General features: G+C 42.2%; 1 protein-coding gene, 1 non-coding gene and 1 pseudogene across 3 annotated transcripts in view; 2 read left to right on the top strand and 1 right to left on the bottom strand.

Moving 5' to 3' along the window:
• Nucleotides 1–2293: 2293 nt before the first annotated feature.
• On the bottom strand, nucleotides 2294–2502 carry LOC114515423. Its single transcript, XR_003686176.1, has one exon. It is a non-coding gene; the product is annotated as a small nucleolar RNA U3 (small nucleolar RNA).
• Nucleotides 2503–15698: 13196 nt separating this feature from the next.
• Nucleotides 15699–16672, top strand: LOC114514971 (annotated as a pseudogene).
• Nucleotides 16673–19915: 3243 nt separating this feature from the next.
• Nucleotides 19916–23160, top strand: part of USP22 (ubiquitin specific peptidase 22) — a 40378-nt gene continuing 37133 nt past the window's right edge. The window contains exon 1 of one of the 2 annotated variants that reach the window (XM_028534373.2): nucleotides 19916–20626. In XM_028534373.2, coding sequence (XP_028390174.1) covers nucleotides 20459–20626 — 168 coding nt within the window. In that variant the 5' untranslated portion in view covers nucleotides 19916–20458. The remainder of the gene's footprint in view (nucleotides 20627–23160) is intronic. The other variant, XM_036032826.1, reaches the window with a different exon arrangement.

Raw genomic sequence — 23160 nt, forward strand, 5'->3', positions numbered from 1 at the left:
TATCTGGGAAGCACTTTATCTGCCCTTCCATTCTAAGTGATAGCTTTGCTGAATGGAGTAATCTTGGAGGTAGGTTCTTGCCTTTCTTGACTTGGAATGCTTCTTTCCAGCCCCTTCTTGCCTATGAGGTTTCTTTTGAGAAACCAGCTGATAGCCTTAAGGGAACTCCTTTGTAGGTAACTGTCTGCTTTTCTTTGGCTGCTTTTAAGATTCTCTCCTTATCTTTCATCTTGGCTAATGTAATTATGATGTGCCTCAATGTGTGCTTCTTTGGGTCCAACTTCTTTGGGATTCTCTGAGCTTCCTGGACTTCCTGGCAGTCTTATTTCATTTGCCAGATTAGGGAATTTCTCCTTCATTATTTTTTCAAGTAAGCTTTTCAGTTGTTGCTCTTCCTCTCCTCCCCCTGGCACCACTATGATTTGGATGTTGGAATGTTTAAAGTTGTTCTGGGGGTTCTTAAGCCTCTCCTCATCTTTTTGAATTCTTGTTTCTTCATTCTGTTCTGCCTAAATGTTTATTTTTTCTGCCTGGTCCAAACTGTTGACTTGAGTCCAGGTTTTATTCTCTTCACTGTTAGTTCTCTGTACATTTTTCTTTATTTCACTTAGCATAGCTTCATTTTTCCTCTAATTTGTGACCGTATTCAACCAAGTCTGTGAGTATCATGGTCACCAGTGTTTTGACCTGTGCATCTGATAGGTGGGCAATCTCTTCATTGCTTAGTTGTATTTTTTCTGGAGCTTTGATCTGTTCTTTCATTTGGGCCATATTTATTTCTCTCAGCAAACCTGTTACATAGTATGGAGTGGAGCCTTAAGTATTCATCAGGGTGTGGCAACCCTTGTTGCTGCATTCTGGTGCTTTATTTTGGGAGGGGTCTGAGAGGGAAAATTGCTGCTTGCTCAATTTTCAGTCACTGCTCTCAGTCGCTGCTCTCAGCCAACTTTCAGTCACTTCCTCCACTACACACAAGCAAATTTGGTCCTTCTGGTGCTAATTTCCAGGTGGGTGGGTTTGTGTACTTTCTAGGACCCTGTGGGTCTCTCCAATGAAGCTGGGAGTTTATTCTGCCACCTCAACTCCCACAGGTTTTTTTCAGTCAGAGGATTTGGGGCTTTATTTCCCTGCACTAGAATCCTGGGTTGTGCAGTCTGTCTCACTTCCTAGGTGTTCTTCCCAGTTTATCAGCATGCAAATGTAGGGCCACCCACTCCACCCGCTGGTGCCTGGTCAAGTCTATCCACCAACCACCATCCCACCCCACCAGGCCCTCCAGCCACACCTTTTCATGAGTCCTCTCCACCCTGGTTGTTTCCATCCCTCCTACTGGTCTGGATGAATATTTAATCTTGAAATCCTTGGTTGTCAGACTTCCATATAGTTCAATTTTCTGGCAGTTCTGGTTATTTTTTGTTTTTAAATTTGTTGTTGTCCTTATTTTGGTTGTGTGAGAGGGCAGACTGTAGGTACCTATGGCTCCATCTTGGCCGGAAGTCCAAGTCTGTTCTTCTCTGTTAAGACTGCTTTTACTATTCATGTTTTGTGATTTCGTGTAAATTTTGACATTATTTGTTCTGGTTCTCAGAATAGCACTGGAATTTTGAGACAAATACATTGAATTTGTATATTGATTTGAATAGTATGGTAATTTTAATGATATGAATCCTTTTAAATCATGAATGATTGGAATTGTTTTCTTAATTTCTCCCTCAATTCATGTGTCATTAGTGTATGGAAACATGATGGATTTCTGTATATTTTGTATCCCGTATACTTTACTGAATTCATTTATTGTCTATTAATTTTCTGGTGTATTCTCTAGGGTTTTCTATATATAGTATCATGTTATCTGTAATAGTGACAGTTTTACTTCTTACTTTCTAATCAGATTTTATTTCTTTTTCTTATATGATTGCTATGGCTAGGACTTACAATACTACATGAAATAATAGTAGTGAGAGTTGTCATCCTTATTGTTTTCCTGATATAAGAGGAAAAACTTTCATCTTTTCACCATTGAGTATGATGTTAGCTGTGGGCTTGTCATATATAGCCTTTACTATGTTGATTTAAGTTTCTTATATACCCTCTTTGTTGACAGGTTTTTTAAATCATAAATGGATGTTGAATTTTGTCAAATACTTTCTCTGCATCTATAGAGATGACCATGTTATTTTTATGCTTGGTTTTGCTGATGTGATGAATCACATTAATTGCTGTGTAGATGTTGAACCACACTTGCATCCTTGATATAAATCCTACTTCATTATGATGTATAACTTTTTTTTTCACCAATCAGACTGCATTCTCTCCCTCTTACTCTTCCAAAGGAAGAGAAGAATGATGATCAATGGCTATTGGCAGTTGTGAAATCTGCCAATTGGTTTCATGCTCAGGAGAGAACAGTGCACCTCCTTGCCATGGTTTTGGGTGCTCTACATATTTAGAGAAACTTCTCTAGTAACTAACTATAGAAATGATCCCTGAAAGTATAGTTTTTTGATGCAGGCCCCATCCTGCAGAGCCCATATGTTGTGGATGCAATGAACAAATTCACACAGACTACCAAAGTCCTGTGGAGAAAAAGAGAGTGCCTTGACCTGTTGGAAACCACCCTGCCTGGTTTCAGAAGCTATAACCCCCCCATGGCTAAGGATGAGTGAGTGACCTTTGGACCATAAGTGACTAAGGAGACAAAGCTTATCTCCCTTGCAGGAGTACCACTTCTGCTCCTTTCACTTCATCCATAACTGGCCCCCAATGCTTAATCGGTTAGCCAATGACAGGTAAGATTACCCAAGAGGGGAACCAGCTAAGACAGGCATGATCACATGGAGGCTCAAGGAAGGACTTGAGGGGCTACAGCAAAAGGGGGTGATGGACCCTCGCCCCTCGGCTTTGACGAAGCCTGAGTCCTCATTCCGTCTGTGAGAAGTCTCCTAATCTCTTGGCTGCTTTACTTCCCTTGACTGACGTAAGCCTGAAACAATGATAGAAGGTGGTGCAGCACTGTGCTGGAAAGGGCAGGTTCCCTAGGGTGATCAGGCCCAAGAAGGAATATGTAAAATCCTGTGAAACCTGTTTTGTCTAGAATGCTCTCAATTAAATGATAAGGGTCCAAGCAGGAAATGAGTTTGTTTTCCAAAGTTTTGTAGCCCTTTAGCTAACAGACCCTGGCTCACAATAAGCCATTGTAGTTCTTTGTATACCATCTATTGTTTGATCCTTACTGCCTGACAATGATTAATGAGTTTTACCTGTATTCCTGTGCAAATTGAAAGCCAATAAAAACCTGTCGAGGCAAGGATCAGGGAGCTCTCCTCTTGAGGGAGTGGCCAGGCTGCTCTGAGGCACTCTCCCCTTGAGAGAGTAGCTGTGCCATCCCTCTTCCTCCACAGGACTTGGTAATCCATGTGAATTTATCTTGTATCTCATCCATAATGCCACAGACACTGTGGGCCAGTTCACACGTCATCGACCCTTGCCTGGACAGGATTTTATTGCTTTCTAATAGCATACATCTAAGAGGGTTCTCATTCATTATGCTCAGGTTTGCTTTAGGTGATTACTTTTTATAGATAACAAAGGAAAGGATGTTACTGATTACTTCTTACAGATTAACAAGGAAAAATGTTGCAAACGAAAGGGAATTATAAGAGTAATTGTGAGCTGAATGTGATTTCAACTCCTTAACAGTTAAGGAGTAGTTACATTTATACAGTCCTAAAATTATTTCAGCCCTTTGGAGGCAACCATGAGGCTGACATGGCCCCCAGTGAAAATGAGTTTGATGCTCCTGGTTTATAAGTTTCCACTCTACTGTCTTCTCTACCTTCCTGTCTTCTCATTCATTTCAAGAGAATTTTCCTGTACTTCACTGAGCACAGCTATCATAGCTGCTTTGAAGTCTGCATATACTATTTTCAATATCTGATACATTTTAGGGTTGTTCACCTGTGACTGTTTGTCTTTTAAGAATGGATTGTATTTTTCTGTTTTGTCTTCATATGTCAAATAATTTTGGATTTAATAACCTAAAAATAAAAGGCTTTTCAAAGTAAGAGGCAACAAGAACTTATTTGAGATTAAAAAAAGAATAGTTATTCAGGAAGCACTTCTGCTTAGAAGCCCAAGTAGGGTTCTCATCAGGAGATAGACAAGGGCATTCACAAGAAAGGGAGGGAATGATGGCGTTAATAGAGGCAAAGCATTTCTGTTGGTGCACATAAGCCGACACAGTGATGTTCATCCTAAACAATGTTTTTAATTTTCAGTCCATTAGTCAACGGTCTGGTCATCATAGTATTTGCTCTCTTGTTACCTGTGCGAACAGTGTGCTGGGACAGTGTTGCTTCCTGTCCGGTCCAAAGGATATTTTGTCTTGTTTCAACTTTCCAAAGGTTTAAGGCATAAGACATGAAATGGCAGTTGCTTTGTCATGGCATTCACAGCTCCATTTTAATGTTGCTATACATGTTTTACAGATTGTATGCTGAACATTATGAGTGTTTCATTATTGAAAGTATGGATCTTATTATATACCTTCAAAGAGTTTGTTTAAAAGGCAATTTACTTCAAATTTATCTATTTCTTGGGTAGAAGTTTAAATCTCTGTTCCCTTATTTTAGTTCTATTTGGGCTGCTTAAAGTTTGCCCACACACAAGTGATTCAGTGGTCAAATAGATACTTGGGGGTAGTTTCTACACCAACCCTGGGACTCCTCTTCTCTGACTCTCCTCACTTTTCAGTGGCTTTAATTGTCCTACACTCATACCTCTGCTTCTTCAGTCCAGAAACACTGTGGGTTTTTCTATCAGAGTTTTAGCCTCCTGTCTGCATTCCTCCAAATATGGCCTGGCCTATAAGCTATAATAAAAAAAGGTTGCTTGTTTTGGGCAGATCCCTTCTTCCAAGTGTCTATTCCCTCCCAAGTTTGTCTGCTTCATTTCAATCACCAATGTCTTCAGGGATTTGTTTTTGTATTCTGTCCAGAGTTCATAGCTGTTATCTGAGGGAGAGGATTGGTATAGAACAGTGATTTTCAACCTCTTTCAGCTTGTGGTACATGTAAGCTAATTATAAAATTCTGTGGCACACCACAGAATTAGCAAATACAAAATACATTAACATGTATTTTTTGCTGATCTAATAGATATAATTTTGATTCATTCATACCAGATGGCTTTTGTTGTGTTGGCTATTGTCATTTTTTAAAAATTTCACAATCTAAGGAAAAAGAGGTCAGTGCTCCTAAACAGTAAGGTGTTGCATGTTTTAAAAAGTCTTGACGCACAATGGGTGCCGTGGCATATCAGTTGAAAAATCACTGGTCTAGAATATTACTTGGCTATCATGGAAGCACAATTTCATCATTGTTTGAAATGTTCAAATTGAAAACAAATTTAAACAATGACAGATAAATATAGAGGATACATTTCAGGCCATGTTAGTGCCATGGATAGTGGCAAATGTTTTTTGAAGTAAATTCTTTACTAGGTCACTTATTTTTAAAAACTAGCAAACTCCTGCCCATCCTCCCATACTTAGGTAATACATAGCAAACATTTCTGAATCCCCTCCACTGTGATGCCTAGGTGAGGTTACATTTGATGTGTCTTGGAGTGTTTTGATATTACCTGGACTTTCCTTTAAGACTGTGATTCATACAGGGTCCAGCAGAAGTAAGGCTTGCTTGAGTGTGGTTGGTAGGGTATGTGAATGTCTCACATGAGGTGGACAGCAATGTGAACATTTCACCTAAAATGTCATATGGTTTGCTTGATTGTGATATTGTTATGCTGCAGAATTACATGCTTATGATTTTATAATAAAAGGTTTTATAATAAAAAGGGCATTATTTGTGTCAGACCCTGTATAACTATAACTGTCTGTTAATAATGCTGTTTATCCCTCTACATGTGGGGTTCTTAAAGAGGGATCTTGTCTTAAACATCTCAATGCTCCATAAGTTACCAGTTCAATAATTGCTGATATTTCTTGAGTCTTTTTAACAGTAGCTCCATTTTTTAAAAGATTTATTTAATTTTAGGCAGACGGGAAAGGAGGGAGAACAAAGAGTAGAGAAACACCAGTGTGTGATTGCCTCTCACATGCCCCTCACTGGGGATCTGGCCCATAACCCAGGCATGTACCCTGACTGGGAATCGAACCCATGACCTTTTGGTTCACAGGCTGGTACAGTGCCATGGATAGTGGCAAATGTTTTTTGAAGTAAATTCTTTACTAGGTCACTTATTTTTCACTAGGATTCACTCCTAGGGTGAATCCACTGAGCTGCACCAGCCTGGGCTCTTGAGTCTTTAATAAATGACAGGCATGTGCTAAGAGTTTTGCTCTTCTCATTTATTCCTTGCCACATGCTTTAATAGGAACATTGAGCTGATATTATTCCAGTTTTAAGAGATAAGTAAACAGGGATTCCAAGATGGCTACAGAGTAGGTGGAAGCTACACTTACCTGCTCCCAGTGCCAAATTGGATTTCAAATATATTATAGAGCAATCAACCTGAATAACCAACTGAAAGCTACCTGAATTAAAATATTACAACCAAGGATTTACAGAAGAAGCTACAGAGACCAGTAAGAAGGGCAGAGATATGGAAAGGTCTGGCCCCCACACCCATGTGCAGTAGTTGTGAAGCTGGAGGGATGTCAGGGCTGCAAAACTCCCTCCCCCAAGAGTGTGGGGTCTCAATGCCATGCAGAGATTCCCAGTCAGAGCAAGAGGCAGGAAGAGGGGTCCACATAGCACCTGGTGGTGAAAATCAGTGGGATTCAGTCCACCTGGGAGAGAAGAGCGTCTGCTAGAGACCCAGATGCCACCTTCCCAGAGTGGAGCCCTCGTATTGTTATAGCACCAGCTGGGGAAGTGCATTGCCTGGCTCTCATCTATTGGTGCCATCACCCTGCTGTGCTCAGGTTTTGCACAGGGGTCTGCTGGCTGCACCCTGCAGGGACCTTTTGAGTGGTCTTTTTCTGGAGAAGCACATGGTAAAGACTCAGACAGTGGCTGAACTGTGTTGCTTTAGAAAGGGGACCATTCTTCCCCAACTAAAGCAAACAGCCAGCAGCTTCTCGCCTGTTGAATCACTTAGCTTTCCCTACCACTCTGTGGCCTGCCCTTCTGAGTTCAGTCATGCAGGCTGAATCAGAGTGCCATGCAGAACTGGGACTTTCAGGGTACTGTGTCCAAAGGAAAGTTTTGTCCAGGAACCAGACAGGTGAGTGCTGGGTTGTGTGGCTACATCATGGGGCAGTCACTTTTTCTCCCCTGCAAGCTAAGCCCATGCTATACTTGGAAGGGGAAGAAGTGCCTGCCCCCTCCTACAGGCTTGTCGGCACCACCCCCAACAAAGGACTGCTTGGATCTTCACCCCCAAGTCCCAGTGGCCCCATCCTGCTAAGATCAGTTCTGAGGTGAGGAAGGGAAGGCTACTTGAAGCTGGGACATTCGGAGTGTGTCTCCTTTGGAGGCTATTGTTGGGGACTAGGACAAAGAGCTTGGTAATCTCCTCAGGGATCAACTGACACCTCCCCCAGTGGGAGACTCTTAACTGTATCCCCCCTCCCAGTGTCAGTGGCTCTGTCCTGCTGAGTTTCTCCTGCAGGGGGCGATGGCTGGGTGCACCCTACATAAACCTGTGATGCATTCCTCCTGGGGGAGCTAGAGTTAGAGACTGAGTGGTTTAGCTCTGGAGTAGGGGCCACTTTCCCCTTACTGAGTGCCTGACCACACAGCCCTTAAGTAGGGGACTCACTAGTCCCATCCTCCTGACCCTAGTCACCTCACCAACCCAGCTCACAACCTGTGGAAGAGTCTGTGGGTCACAGCCAGCCTAGGCCAACTCTGCAGTCTTTCCTCAGAAGGCTCTGGAGAAACACCAGGCAACCTCAGGGGGAGGTGGAGTAGCCGACAGGTGGAGGCGGACCTCAGGGAGACTTGGACCCTTTATAGATCTGCCTCCAGCTCTAAGTTGGAAGAAGCCAATTCTTGTACACAGACTGGCCCCTCCCAAGCACAACCAGGCCCGGTAGATGAAGGCATAAACGGTGAAGAGCATGGTAGCTCCAGACAGGTAGCCCAAGGCCAGTTACACACAACATCTGACATTGTTAAGCACCTGAACCCTGCCCAAGTGGACCCAGAACCAAATCAGTCAGTGGTGGCCTTTATACCATAGCAGACCTTGGCCCAACTAGCCACATAAGCATCACATCCGAAGGGGATTCTGTCAGGAACCACACCTGCTGGGAATAATTCCACCTCTCCGGGGCAGATCCTGCATAGCAACTCATATACAGTGATCAAGGTTTATACTTATAGTCAGTCAGCCTGGTGGGTTAACTCCATCCACAAAAGGGCCAACAGCATTCAAGACTAAACTACAACAGAAGGGTGCATATAATGCACAAGAAACTTTCCTGGAGCACTTAGCTCACATGATCTGGAAAATTGTGCCACTGAGCCCAACAAGACACCTACATCATAAAGCCACCATAACAAGTTTGAGAGTCAAAGCAGATCAACCTAATGCACAGAGACAAAATGGGGAGGCAAAGAAATATGCCCCAAATGAAAGAACAAAAGAAGTCACCAGAAAAATAATTAAATGAAATGCAAGCAACCAAAATACCAAATGCAGAGTTTAAAACAATAATTATAAGGATGCTCAAGGACATTAGGGGGAGACTGGATGATCTTAGTGACAACTTAAAGAGATAGTAAGCATTAAAAAGAGCATAGAAACAATAAAAAAGAACCAGTCAGAAATGAAGAATACACTAGAAAGGATCAAAAGCAGGTTAAATGAAGCAGAGGATCAAATCAATGATTTAGAGGACAAGTTAACAGTAAGTACCCAAGCAAAGCATCAAAAAGAAAAGAGAATTTTAAAAATGAGGAAAGTGTAAGCAACCTCTGGGGCAACATTAAGCATATAGGGGTACCAGATGGAGAAGAGGGGGAACACAGCATAGAGAACCTGTTTGAAGAACTAATGGCTGAAAGTCCCCTAACTGGTGAAGCAAAATGTCACAGAAGTTCAGGAAGCACAGAGAGTCCCAATCAGGGTGAACCCAAAGAGACTCAACAAAGACACATCATAATTAAAATGCTAAAGGTTAAAGACAAAGAGAGAATCTTAAAGGCAGCAATTAGCTATTTACAAAGGAGCTCCCTTGAAACTGTCACCTCATTTCTCAACAGAAACACTTCAGGTCAGAAGGAATGGCATGAAATATTCAAAGTGATGAAAAGCAAGGACCTGCAGCCAAGACTACTCTGTCCAGTAAGGCTGTCATTTAAAATTGAAGGCAAAATAAAAAGCTTCCCAGACCAAACCAAAAAGCCCCCAGAACCCCCAAACCCAAAACAAACTAAAGGAGTTCATTACCACCAAACTAGTATTGCAAGAAATGTTAAAGTACCTACATTAAGTAGAAGAAAAATAGAAACAGAGAAAGAAACATAGGTATAAAGAATACAGTGGCAATAAATAAGTACCTATCAATAATAACTTAAATGTAAAAGCTTTAAATGCATCAATTAAAAGACATAGGGTAGCTGAATGGTGGAGAAAACATGACCCACATATATGCTGCCTCAAAGAGGCCAACTTCAGAACAAAAGACTCACACAGGCTGAAAGTGAAGGAATGGAAAAAATATTTCATGCAAATGGAAACAAATAAACAAAAAAGCTGGGGAAGCAATACTTATATCAGAAAACAATAGACTTCAGCCCTGGCTGGTGTGGCTTAGTGGATTGAGCACTGACCTGCAGACTGAGGGGTTGCGGGTTCAGTTCCTGGTCAGGGTACATGGCTGGGTTGTGGGCTGGGTCCCCAGCTGGGGACATGCAAGAGGCAACCAATCATCGTTTCTCTTGCACATCATGTTTCTCTCCCTTTCTTTTTCCCTCCTTCCGCCCTCTCTAAAAATAAATAAATAAATAATCTTAAAAAAAAAAAAAAAAAGGAAACAAAATCCATGACAAGAGACAAAGAAGGTCACTATATAATACTAGGAAGATCAATTCAACAAGAGGATATAACTGTTGTAAGCATATATGCACCCAATATAGGATCACCTAAATATGTAAAGAAACTCTTGGTGAACATTAAGGAGAGATTGACAACAATACAGTTATAATGGAGGATTTTAACACCCACTGACATTATTAGATAGATCTTCCAGACTAAAATTCAACAAAGCAGCAGCAACCTTAAACCACAAACTGGATCAAGTGGATTTAATTGATATTTAGAGAACACTTCATTCAAAAGTAACAGAATATACACTCTTCTCAAGTGCACATGGAATATTCTCAAAGACAGATCACATGATAGGATGTAAAATAAATTTTACTAAATTCAAAAAGATTGAAAATATATCAAGCATCTTCTCTGACCACCATGGTATGAAACTAGAAACCAACTATAATAAAAAACATGCAAATCAGTCAAACACTTGGAGGCTAAATAACACATTATTAAACAACGAATGTGTTCACAATGAAATCAAGGAAGAAATCAAAAGTTACCTGGAAATGAAATAAATAAATAAATAAACACACAATCCATAATATGTGGGATGCAAACTCATCAAGAAAAAAAGAGAGAGGACTTTCGGCCAAGATGGAGGCATAGGTGGACGCACCGTACCTCCACACACAACCAAGATTAGAACAACAACAATTTAGAGGCACAATAACACCCAGAACTGACAGAAAATTTATCTGAATGGAAGTTGGACAGCCAAGAAGTTGAATAGACCCATTCATCCAGACGGGTAAGAGAAGCAGAGACGAGCAGCCGGGCGCGGGTTGCAGTGCAGAGAACAGGGAGAGTTGGGCGCATAAGGCAACCAGGAGCAGGTAAGGCATCTGGGATGCGCAAGATCGCAGCAGGTGGACCCTGAGTGAGGTGGCAATTGTGGAGCAAGGCAGAGTGCACAACCCAGCATCCCAGGGAAGGGACTTAGGTCCCACGGAGAACGGAGCTACCACCATTGTTCCCTCTCGATCCTGCTCTCACATACAACGTCACAATCTAGCAACTGGGGTGCCCAGCCCTGGTGAACACCTAAGGCTCCGCCCTTCACCTTAACAGGAGTGACCAGACCAAAAAAAAAATAAGAGAGAGAGAGAGATGGCTCAAACAGAAGAACAAATCAGTGGCCCAGAACTCATCCTTTTGAGCAACCAAGAGATAGATAACCTATCAGATGCACAGTTCAAAACACTGGTGATCAGGGAGCTCACAGAATTGGTTGATTTTGGTCGCAAATTAGATGAACAAATGCAGGTTACCATAAAAGAAATGAAGGAAAATGCACAGGGAACCAATAGGGATGGGAAGGAAACTGGGACTCAAAGCAATAGAGTGGACCAGAAGGAAGAAAGAAACAACCAAACAGGAAAGAATGGAGAAATAAGAATTCAAAAAAACAAAAACAAAAACAAAAACAAAAAAAACGAGGAGAAGCTTAGGAACCTCCAGGACATCTTGAAACATTCCAACATCTGAATTATAGGGGTTCCAGAAGGGGAAGAGGAAGGGCAACAGATTGAAAATGTATTTGAACAAATAATAAAGGAGAACTTCCCCATTCTGGCAAAGGAAATAGACTTCCAGGAAATCCAGGAAGCTCAGAGAGTCCCAAAGAAGTTGGACCCAAGGAAGAACACACCAAGGCACATCATAATTACATTAGCCAAGGTAAAAATGAAGGAGAGAATCCTAGAAGCAGCAAGAGATAAGGGGATAGTAACCTACAAAGGAGTTCCCATTAGACTGTCAGCTGATTTCTCAAAAGAGACCTTACAGGCAAGAAGGGGCTGGAAAGAAGTATTCCAACTCATGAAAGACAAGGACCTACATCCCAGATTGCTCTATCCAGCAAAGCTTTCATTTAGAATGGAAGGGCAGACAAAGTACTTCTCAGATAAGGTGAAGTTAAAGGAGTTCATCATCACCAAGCCCTTATTTGATGAAATGTTAAAGGGACTTATCTAAGAAAAGAAGATTAAAAAAACACGTATAGTAAAAGGACAGCAAACTCACAATTATTAACAACCACACCTAAAGCAAAACCAAAAGAAACTAAGCATACAACTAGACCAGGAACAGAACCACAGAAATGGAGATCACATGGAGGGTTAGCAACAGGGGAGTGGGAGGAGGAGAGCGGGGGAAAAGGTACAGAGAATAAGTAGCATAGATGGTAGGTAGAAAATAGACAGGGGGAGGGCAAGAATAGTATGGGAAATGTAGAAGCTAAAGAACTTATAAGTATGACACATGGACATGAACTAAAGGGGGGGAAGTGGGTGGGAGAGGGTGTACAGGGTGTAGGGGAGTGAAGGAGGGAAATGGGACAACTGTAATAGCATAATCAATAAAATATATTAAAAAAGAGAAAAAGAGAGAGGATCCAAATAAATAAAATCAGAAATGAAAGAGAAGTTAACAACTGACACCACAGAAATATAAATTATTGTAAGAAATTAAACAACTATATACCATCAAGCTGGACAACTTGGGCAAAATGAATACATTTCTAGAAACATAAAATCTTCCAAATCTGAATCAGGAAGAATCAGAAAACCTGAATAGACAGATTACAACTAATGAAATTGAAGCAGTAATCAAAAAATTCCCGGCAGACAAAAGTCCTGCACCGATGGCTTTTTCCAAACATTCAAATAAAAACTAACACCTCTCCTTCTCAAACTATGCCAAAAAATTCAAGAGGAGGGAAGATTCCCAAGCTCTTTTTATAGGGCCAGCATTATTCTAATACCAAAACCAGATAAAGACACAACAAAGAAACACAATTATAGGTCAATATCCCTGATGAACATTGATGCTAACATCCTCCACAAAATATTAGCAAACCAGATGCAGCAGCATATTAAAAAGATCATACACCATGATCAAGTGTGATTTATTCCAGGGATGCAAGGTTGATATAATATTTGCAAATCAATAAATGTGATACATCACATAAACAAAATGAAGGATAAAAGTCACATGATCACATCAATGGGTACAGAAAAAGCATTTGATAAAATCAAGCAACCATTTATGATTAAAAACTCAGCAAAGTGGGAATAGAGGGAACATACCTCAATGTAATAAAGGCCATATATGACAAACCCACAGCCAACATCATACTTAATGAGCAAAAACTACAAACATTTCCATTAAGAACAGAACAAGACAGGTATGTCTTATTCATTAAGAACAGGAGAGGTATGTCCGCTTTCACCTCTCTTACTCAACATAGTACAGGAAGTCCTAGCCACAGTAATCAGAGAAAAAAAAAAGAAATAAAAAGGCATCCAAATTGGAAAGGAGGTGATAAAACTGTCATCATTCATAGATGACATTCATTCATCTATGATACTATATATATTATATATATATATAGTGTCATCATATGATACTATATATAGAAAACCCTAAAGACTTCACCAAAAACTACTAGATCTAGTAAATGAATTTGGAAAAATAGCATGATATAAAATTAATATTCAGAAATCAGAAGCATTTTTATACACCTTTAATGAACTATCAGAAAGCAAAATTAAGAAAACAATCCCATTTACTATTGCAACAAAAATATATAAGGTACTTAGGAATAAATTTAACCAAGGGGTAAAAGACCTGTACTTTTAAAATTATAGGAAACTGAAGAAAGAAATTTTGGAAGATACAAAGAACTGGAAGCATATACTATGTTCACAGGTTGGAAAAATCAACATCATTAAAATGTCCATACTACTCAAAGTAATGTATAGATTCAATGCAATTCCTACTAAAATACCAATGGCATATTTCACAAGTCTATAACAAATATTCCAAAAATGTATATGGAACCAAAGACTTGGCAAAAAGACCCCAAGTAGAAGCAAAAGAAGATCAAAGTTGAAGGCATCACAATTCCTGATATCAAACTTTACTACAAGACCATAATATTTAAAGGAACCTGGTTTTGACATAAGAACAGGCACATAAATCAATGGAAAATAACAGGGAGCCCAGAAATAAACTCATGTCTTAATGGTCAATTAATTATTGACAAAGGAGGCATGGGTATACAATCGAGTAAAGTCAGTCTCCTGAACAAATAGTGTTGGGAAAACTGGACTGGTACATGCAAAAAAAAAAAAAAAAGAAAGAAACTAAACTACCAACTTACACTATACACAAGAGTAAACTCAAAATGTATAAAACACTTAAATGAATGTCACAAAACCATAAAATCCTAGAAAAAAACATAGGTAGTAAAGTCTCAGACATCTCTCATAGCAATATTTTTGCCAGTATAACTCCTCAGACAATGGAAAGAAAGGAAAAAATAAATCAAACTAAAAAGCTTCTGCACAGCAAAAGAAACCATCAACCAAATGAAAAGTGAATCCAGTGAATGGGAGCAGGGTTAATTTCCAAAATATAATATATAAAGAACTTGTACAACTCAGCACTAGGAAGACAATCCAATTAAGAAATTGGCAAATGACCTGAATAGACACTTCTCCAAAGAAGACATACAGATGGTCAATAGACATATGAAAAGATGCTCAACATCACTAATCATCAGAGAGATGTGAATTAAAACCATAATGAGATATCAGCTCACACCTGTCAGAGTGGCTATTATCAATAAGTCAACAAACAACAAATGTTGCTGAGGATGTGGAGAAAAGGGAACCCTCATGCACTGTTGGTGGGGACGCAGATGGGTGCAGCCACTGTGGAAAACAATATGGAATTTGCTGAAAAAATTAAAAACAGAATTCCTGCCCTGGCTGGTGTGGCTCAGTGGACTAAGTGCTGATTTGGGTACCAAATGGTTGCCAGTTTGATTCCCAGTTAGGGCACATGCTTGGGTTGTGGGCCAAGTCTCCAGTAGGGGATGCACATTAATGTTTCCCTCTCTCTTTCCCTTCCCTTTTCTCTAAAAATAAATAATAAATAAAATCTTTTTTAAAAATGGAACTCCCTTTTGACCCAGTGATCTCACCTCTGTGAATGTATCTGAAGAATCCAGAAACACTAATCCAAAAGAATATATGCACCCATATGTTCATTGCAGAATTATTTACAACAGCCAAGATGTGGAAATAGCCCAAGCACCTATCATCAGATGAGTGGATAACAAAGCTGTGGTACATTTACGCAACAGAATACTACTTGGCCATAAAAAAAAAAAAAGGAAATCTTACTATCTTACCTTTGTGAAATCATGGATGGATTTGAAGATTATTATGCTGAGTGAAATAAGCCAGTCAGAGAAAGCCAAATACCATATGATCTCAATTATATGTGGAATCTAATAAAATAAACTGACAAAGTAAAAACAGAGGCCTGAATGCATGAAAAAGATTGACAGCTGTCAAAGGGAAAGGTCAGAGGACTGGATGAAAGAAGGTGATGGGATTAATGAAAGACACACACATACATATAGTGATATTTTTCATGAATATAAGCATACTGTCTGTATTATTGTGCAATTTGTTTTATTTACTTATGTCTTGTAGACTTTCCATATTAGTACTTACAGATATTTCACTTTTAAAAAAACTTTAGGCGTCCCTGCCAGTACCTGTGAAACAGAGACTCAGCGAGGCTTCAGCACCTCTGTGCACTTCTGCCAGATCTTCACATGAGTCTGCAGGTCCTGCTTTGGCCAGGTCAGCTTCGGGATGCCCTGCGGCTAAAAGGGCTTGGGAGCCTCGTGGGCTGACACTGTCTGCCCAGGGCTTGGCACCTACTACTGTCTCCCAACACAGGCTGGGAGCTTGAGGACGAAAGTGTCTAGTTTCCCTTGACCTTGAGGACCTGGGAAGGTTATATGCACCATGGCTATGACTAGTGCCAGATTGCCCACCAGTATTCTGGGAAAACCAGGTGCACGGATTGGACTCTGAGGAGCGCAATGAAGGATACCTTCACACAAACTCTGTGCTTCCTGGATTTGATACTTATATTTTTTTAGTTCCAAAATAAATGCACCAAATTGTAAAAACACTTTTCCATAACATTTTATTACTGGGATTCACAGGGCTTTTAATACCTCCAGAATATATTTTCCCATTTTTCCATAAGACTCAAAAGTAACATAGCTTCCTAAAAAAATCCACTGATTTTAACCTGCAGCAAAACTGGTTAATATTCCAATCAGTATAGGTGAGTAGCACCACACAGCCTCCAAGTTTTCCCAGATATTTTGGGCCTTGACTTCCCTAAGAAGTGAAAAGGTACTGTAGTCTTTTCAGTATGATGTTATCCTGAAGACAGGCCTAGACATTAGAAGAAATGAAATGGAAGGTGCATTCTACAAAGGTGAGCTCAGGCTGAATGAGACAAAATTGTGGATGAAAAGCAAAACAGTGAAAGTGGGCGATATATTGAATCTTCTAACTGGAGAAAATAAAGAAACAGAAACAGAGATATGATGCAAATTCTCCTGAAAAAAATGTTTGAACACTGAAAGTGAAAAGTAGAGAGAGGTCTTACAATGGTGGAGAAAATTAAAATGGCATAAAAAGAGCATGATTAAATAAATGGATTGCTTTTTAGCAATACAGTTGTTTTCTAATGGGGAAAGGAGCTAGCTCAAAAAGCAGACATTTTTATTTAAAAAAAAAAACCCACATAGAATTCCCTAGAATGTCTATTCCATAGTTCCTTCAACCATTCTTCCATTAAGGGCCATTTCAGATGTTTTCAACATCACTCTCCCCTACCCCCAGCTCAAATGTTGTACTAAACAGCTCTGTCGATGCCTCTTTTGGAAATTGCTTCTAAAGGATACATTCTGTTTTAATCTACCTATGTGTATGCCTATTAGTATTACAGATCATTTTATTTTTTTAAAGATTTTATTCATCTACTTTTAGAGAGGGAAGGGAGAAAGAGAGAGAGAGAGAGAGAGAAACATCAATGTGCTGGGGGCCGTGGCCTGCAACTCAGGCATGTGGCCTGACTGAGAATCGAACCTGAGACACTTTGGTTAGCAGCCCATGCTCAATCCACTGAGCTACGCCAGCCAGGGCTTGAATTACAGATCATTTAAAATTATTTATAACAAGTAGAGCACACAGGAATTCTTCCATTGTTAAATGACACATGTTATTTATTATAGATATTAGGGGACTGAATTCTAAGTACACATTCTTGAAACCAAATCATATTTGTAAACCCAGTGATATTAGACTATTCCTAAATGTTTATAGAGGTGAATCACATATAATTTGTAATTCATGACTTAGAGACTATTTGTGATGTCACTTTTAGTAAATGGATATTCCTTTCTCTAACATATGCATAGGGCACCTTACTTAACCATTATTTTATTGAGAATGATCTTAAAAGTTTGTTTAGATTAATTAATTCAACGGGTAATTTTAAGAACCTTCATGTACCTAGTACTACTGTTACAGAACATACAACAAGGGGGGCCTGGGACGATATACTATTATTGAAAGAAGGCCCCAGGTCCGTTATGTCCGCCGCCCTAGGAAAGACGTCTCTCAACGCCAGAGATTTGTGAAAAGGAAAGGAAATGTTTCTTTAATGCTATACAAACTTAAAGTAGTGACCTAATGTCTTTACCAAAATCCCAAAGTCCCTTAAAACACCCACAAACAGACACAGTCCTTCCTTCCTTCCCCCTTTGCCCAGTCCAGAGTACCGTATCTCAGGAAAGGAAATAGAAGTCCATGGCTTAGGCAGTCCTCTGGTTCTTCCCAGTTAGTACTCCATCTCGACTGGGAGACCTCCCTGGGTTTCTGGCACCCTCAGCTGAGTTGCCGGGATCTCTGCTAAAACCAGGTGGTGGTTCCCCTTTCTAAAACTGTGGGGGTCCCCACTCTGGCACAGGCACGTGGTCTTCTCTCCCAGGGCCATGGGAGTCCCCACTCTGCCAGGCCACGTGGTTCTCTCTCTCAGGGCTGCAGGAAGGGAGAGTCCCCACTCTGCCAAAACTGCATGGTTCTCTCCTCCAGGGCTGCCGCGTGGTTCTCCTCCTCACAATGGCCACCAAGTCTGGGTTTTAAATCCCCGCGGCCAATCCTCCTCTGCAGCCTCATTTCCGACTCCTCCCACACTCGGCTTCACATACCAGAACTTGTATCCTTCCAGCTTTACTGGGCTGCCATCATGAGTCTGGGCAGGTGTGGCCCCATGTCCTGGAGCCAATCCTCTCTGAACTCCCACGCAGGCGCTGTAACTCAGGGGACCCCCCCCCCCCAGTTACATCTGGGTGGGGAAGTTACTTCCATTCCCCTGGCTTAGGGCTGATCACAGCTACTTAACATATCTATGCAACCAGTCAAAGGTTATAGATATGCCAGAGCTTAGCTGCAAGGCTGTTGCTATGCTAAACAGCCCTCAATGGCCCTGCTCCATTTGTCCCTTCCCCCAACCCACACTCTGGGCGGGGTGGGGTGGGGGCGGGGATGATGGAGACATCCCAAAATCTCCTGGACACCTTAAGTTCTGGACCCCATTTCAAATGCCTATTTGGGGTCCCCCCTCTTGGCTGCACCCTGTAACACTACCCTGGACACTGGGGGATATAGAACTAAATAAAACACAAAAATCATTACCCACATGGAGTTTTTATGCCACAGAATAAATAATAAACAAATAAATAAATTCTCTTGAGAAAAAAAAGCAGGGTAAGGGGATGGAGAATTTGGGTGTGGTGGTTATAGTTTTCAGTAGTGTGTCAGGGGAAGGCCTCACTTCCAAAGCAGTATCTGATAGTCCCTGAAGGAGGTTATGCAGCATAAGCTATGGAGTAGGGGGGTGGAATACATTGTAAGTAGCAGGGACCCAAGCCCAGGCAAAAGTGTGCTTGGCAATTTGTTCTAACCTCGAAAAGATTTATTCCAGTCCCCAGTCCATTAAACTCTACATCTTGGATTGCAATGCCATTAGTCTCTCTCTTTCTCTCTCTCCCTCTCTCTCTCTCTCTCTCTCTCTCTCTTTCCCTCTCTCTCTCTCTGTTTTCTTCTTTCTTTAATTTGCGGTAGCTTTGGACTGGCCTGCACATAAATTTCAGTTTTCTCAACTTGTCCAAGAATGCAGCAAAGCAGGTTAACGCTGCAGTCAATATAGGTAAAAAGCACGACACGGCCTCCAAGTTTTCCCAGATCTTTTGGGCCTTGGCTCCCCAAGATATTGTTCGCATTTGTCTTTAAAGGTCTTTTCACAATCCGCCCTGGTTTGGTCACATATGCACTGAATAGACCTGTGCTGTCCAATATGATAGCCCCTAACACTTGAAATACAGCTACTATGAACTGGATGTGCTTTAAGTGTAAAATACCAAATACAAAACCTGTAAAATAATGAATAATTCTGCAATGTTACTTACATGCTGAAATAATATTGGCCATATTGGATTAAAGTTTGCTACTTAATTTCACTTGTTTTTCATGTTTCAAAATGTCGCTATTAGAAAATTTAAATTAGATATGCAGTGTGCATCCTGCTTATTTGGATAGCGCTGAATCAGACTGCGTGTTCCTGGTGGGGAGGGACCCCAAGCTGCACCTTGAAGCAGTTCCAAGCAGATAGTAGCAGTTCCAGTTCACGGTGATGGCACCGTAGTGTCTGGGAAAGCTTCGAAGATTGACAGCCGTGCAGAGGGTCCCAGAAGGATGGCTTACGCTGTCAACGGAACCAACCGTGAACTGCGGATGTGCGGCCTTTGCCGAGAAGGCGAACTAAGAGTCTGCGGCCCGGCGAGACCGCAGGGATTCGCAAGCCCAGCTTGTGGCTCCGCCTCTTTGCGGCATAGCTCGGGCCGGGGCAAACTGGTTCAGTGCAGCCCGAGACACCCCGTCCTCCCCGAAGCCCCACCTCCCCAGTTTTCGGTGGGAGACTGGAACGCCTATCCGCCAGCCGCCCGCAGCCAGGGAGGCGGCTACGAACTGGAGGGGCTGTACTGACAGCTCTCGCCAGCAGTGCAGGGGCTGTGGGCTGGTGGGTGGCCAATGGCGTAAGCGCGAGGGCGGTCCCTCGATACCATCTAGCCCTCACTGCCCAGGCTGTGGGGCAGTCCCAGAGCAGCGGGAGGGGCCTGGGGGTGGCTGGAGCCTGCGCTCTGGATGCCTGCAGCTGGCGGGGCGATGACGTAGTCGGCGCCCGCGGCCTACGCGCCTTTCCCTGCGCACCCCTGCTCCCCGCAAACCCGGCCATCGCCTGGCGGACGGCATCTGGCTGGTAGCCGCTTGTGCCCCGGCGCCTGCACAGCACAATCTTCGTCGGCTTCCCCCACCTCGCGGCTGCCCCGCTTTGTCCCAGCGCCATTCCCTCTGACATCCGGGGCGCGCCGCCTGGCAGTCCCAGCGCCACACTGGCGTCGTCCTCTTCCCCTTCGCCGCCCCCCGCTCGCGGTCGGGCCTTGCCCCCCGTGATGTCTCGGCCGGAGCCGGAGAGCGAGGCCATGGACGCGGAGCTGGTGGTCACGCCGCCCGGCTGTACGCACTTGAGTAGCTTCAAAGTGGATAACTGGAAGCAGAACTTGCGGGCCATCTACCAGTGCTTCGTGTGGTGCGGTACTGCGGAGGCCCGCAAGCGCAAGGTGAGCCCCATCCCCGGAAACTGCGGGCCGGGCTGGGAGCCAGATCCGAGCCACCCGGCGGGTCAGCGTGGGTGGAGTTGTTTCTGGTCCCGATTGGGGGCGAGAGGAAAAGGGCAGGGAGGGCTTGTTAGCTTCCCGCGGACCCTCGTGGCTGTGCGCCCCCATGGGGTGGGGCATAAGAGTGCTCTTTTACCTTTCTGTCTCGTTCCCCTCCCCCACCCCATTTCCTCTTCCTCCCCCGGGGTCTCTTTCCTACGCTGGTCTTTGCTGCGAGGCTCGGGGAGTGAGGGTTGGGACGGGGAAGAGTGTTCAGTTTTGGGGCGGGCCAGTGCAGTTCTGTGAAGGGGCGTATTCTCTTTCAGGTTTGCGTGGGAAGCCTAGTGCGGAGGAGGCCACTCTCTCCGACGTTTCGGAGCGGGGCCACTCGGAGGAATCCTCCAGGCGTGGGAGGGGTCGGGGTCGAGGATGTGTGCACTGAGAAAAAAATGAAACAAAAAATTAGGAGGGCAACAGAGATTCTCCGGGGCCTGTGTGGTGGTCTGCAGTGAGGTCAGTCCCCTGCCACCATCTTGAGTACGCATTGTGTACCCGAGTACCCATTAAGGATTACCTGGACCAAGGGAGCGCAACCGTGTGTCAAGACTGGGTTTGTTACTAGGGTGCAATTACTGCTGTATTTGGCTAAACACTACACCGAGTCCAGCGTCTGCAGGAACAAATATAGGCAGATGGCTTTTTTTTTTTTTTTAACTATTCATGTTTGGGCGTGGTTGGATGTGGTAGCCGGGTTAGCGAGACATGTTGCCTTTTAGAACCACGTCTAATAAAACCATGTCGGTATCAGCACAACCACGTATATACGAGAGGCACTGGTAGCGGTGGAGGTCGCGGCTTATCTGACAGATACAGATAAAGCGACCTACGCTGTAATTTTTTTTTATCTCGACCTCCGCAGAGTTAAAAGAAGGTTAGTCTGATGTGAAGGTAGAACCTGGCATGCGTTCTTCCATCAGATGCTTTAGCAAGCAATTAATCACCTACATTAGACACTGAGGAAATAATATTTTTTTTAGGCTCATATTATTTTTCAGATATACATTCCATCCAAGTGATTAACTTATTAATAATTTGGAAATCAGAAAATAACGACATTCTTTAATCTGTGTAAAACTTGGTTTTTATAATGAAGGGCGGTTCTGCAATTTTACAGGCTGAGGTTGGGAGTTTGAGATTTCCACCTTGCATGGCATGTTTTTGTTTTGTTTTGTTTAATGGGAAAACTAACACCGCTGATTTGAATGTTAAGCTTAAATTTCTTTTTATCAGTAATAGTGTTGGGAAGCATTACCTTTTAGGATGAACTGAAATCAGATGAAACAGACGTACGTTGGGGTGGGAGTGAAATCATTGTTGATGGAATTGTGTGCCCTTAAAAAAAATCACCTGGTTGAAACGCTTGCTGTCTGATGATAATCTTGTCACTGCGCTGCACTGTTGGGTCAACACTTCTGTGATGTAAGATTCATGTCCACACTAGATTAAGTAGGTGATCTCCTGCTCTTTTCCTTTCTCCACACCTTCTTTCCCTTCTCTCCCCCTCTTTTTCCCCTCCCCCATAATTTTTAACAAAGTTGAGAGTCAGGTTTAATCTATCCCTAACTTTGCCTCATTTCCTGAAGAAAGGTATCTTTTGCTATATGTGGCTTGGATTAGTTTGTTGTTGTTTTAATGTTAGTTGCTTAGTGTGAAAGCTGTTGAAGAAACAACTTAAGCTATAGCAGACAGACACGAAGTGGTGATAAATATTTCTCTCAAAATTCAGGTCTGTCATTATTGCAGTACCTTTTGGTATTGTACCAGCCATGAACTAGAATGTCCTTCATCTGTCTGTTCTCTAGATTTTACAGGGATTATTTTCTTGCATTAGTTTGGGTCCTATGTAACTGAGTTTCTAGCACTCTCTAGTGGCCCATTTAGAAAGAGCTGGTTTGAGAAATAGTTTAACCCTGATTAACTGTTACAGTTGGACAGTTTATATATTTTGTTTCCTATAAAAATGCCAATTTATGTTATAATCTTTGTAAATAACTAAAGGTCCCTTGTGAGACTGAACTCAACTACAATGTAACTACAGAAGTGAATCCCTGAGTGAGCAGGAGTTAAAACTTTTCTCATCTAAGTACAGGTGGGTTAGAGTCTTTGTATCCAAACTTTGATTCTTCTTTTGATAGGTGGAGAGTGAAAAGAACATGGTCAGATTTGGTAACTCTGTGCCCACTTCAGGCTTGACTTGTACCACTGAATGTAAGGAGGACTCCCAGCTGTTGCCTGCGCCTGTCCTTTGCGTTTCTGGCTTGTGTTAAATGAAACAAGTGCCTTGCCACTTAAGGGTTTGTGTGTCAAGATGGAAACTAACAATAAGAAATGGGATTTTCAGTTCTGTTGCCTAGTAAGATTTAACATAGTCTGCATTATATTTTGAACATATAGACATTTGGGGTACAGGTATTATTTTTTTTAAATAATCATTTTTT

Source organism: Phyllostomus discolor, chromosome 8 (genome assembly GCF_004126475.2).
Source record: "Phyllostomus discolor isolate MPI-MPIP mPhyDis1 chromosome 8, mPhyDis1.pri.v3, whole genome shotgun sequence".
NCBI lineage: Eukaryota > Metazoa > Chordata > Mammalia > Chiroptera > Phyllostomidae > Phyllostomus > Phyllostomus discolor.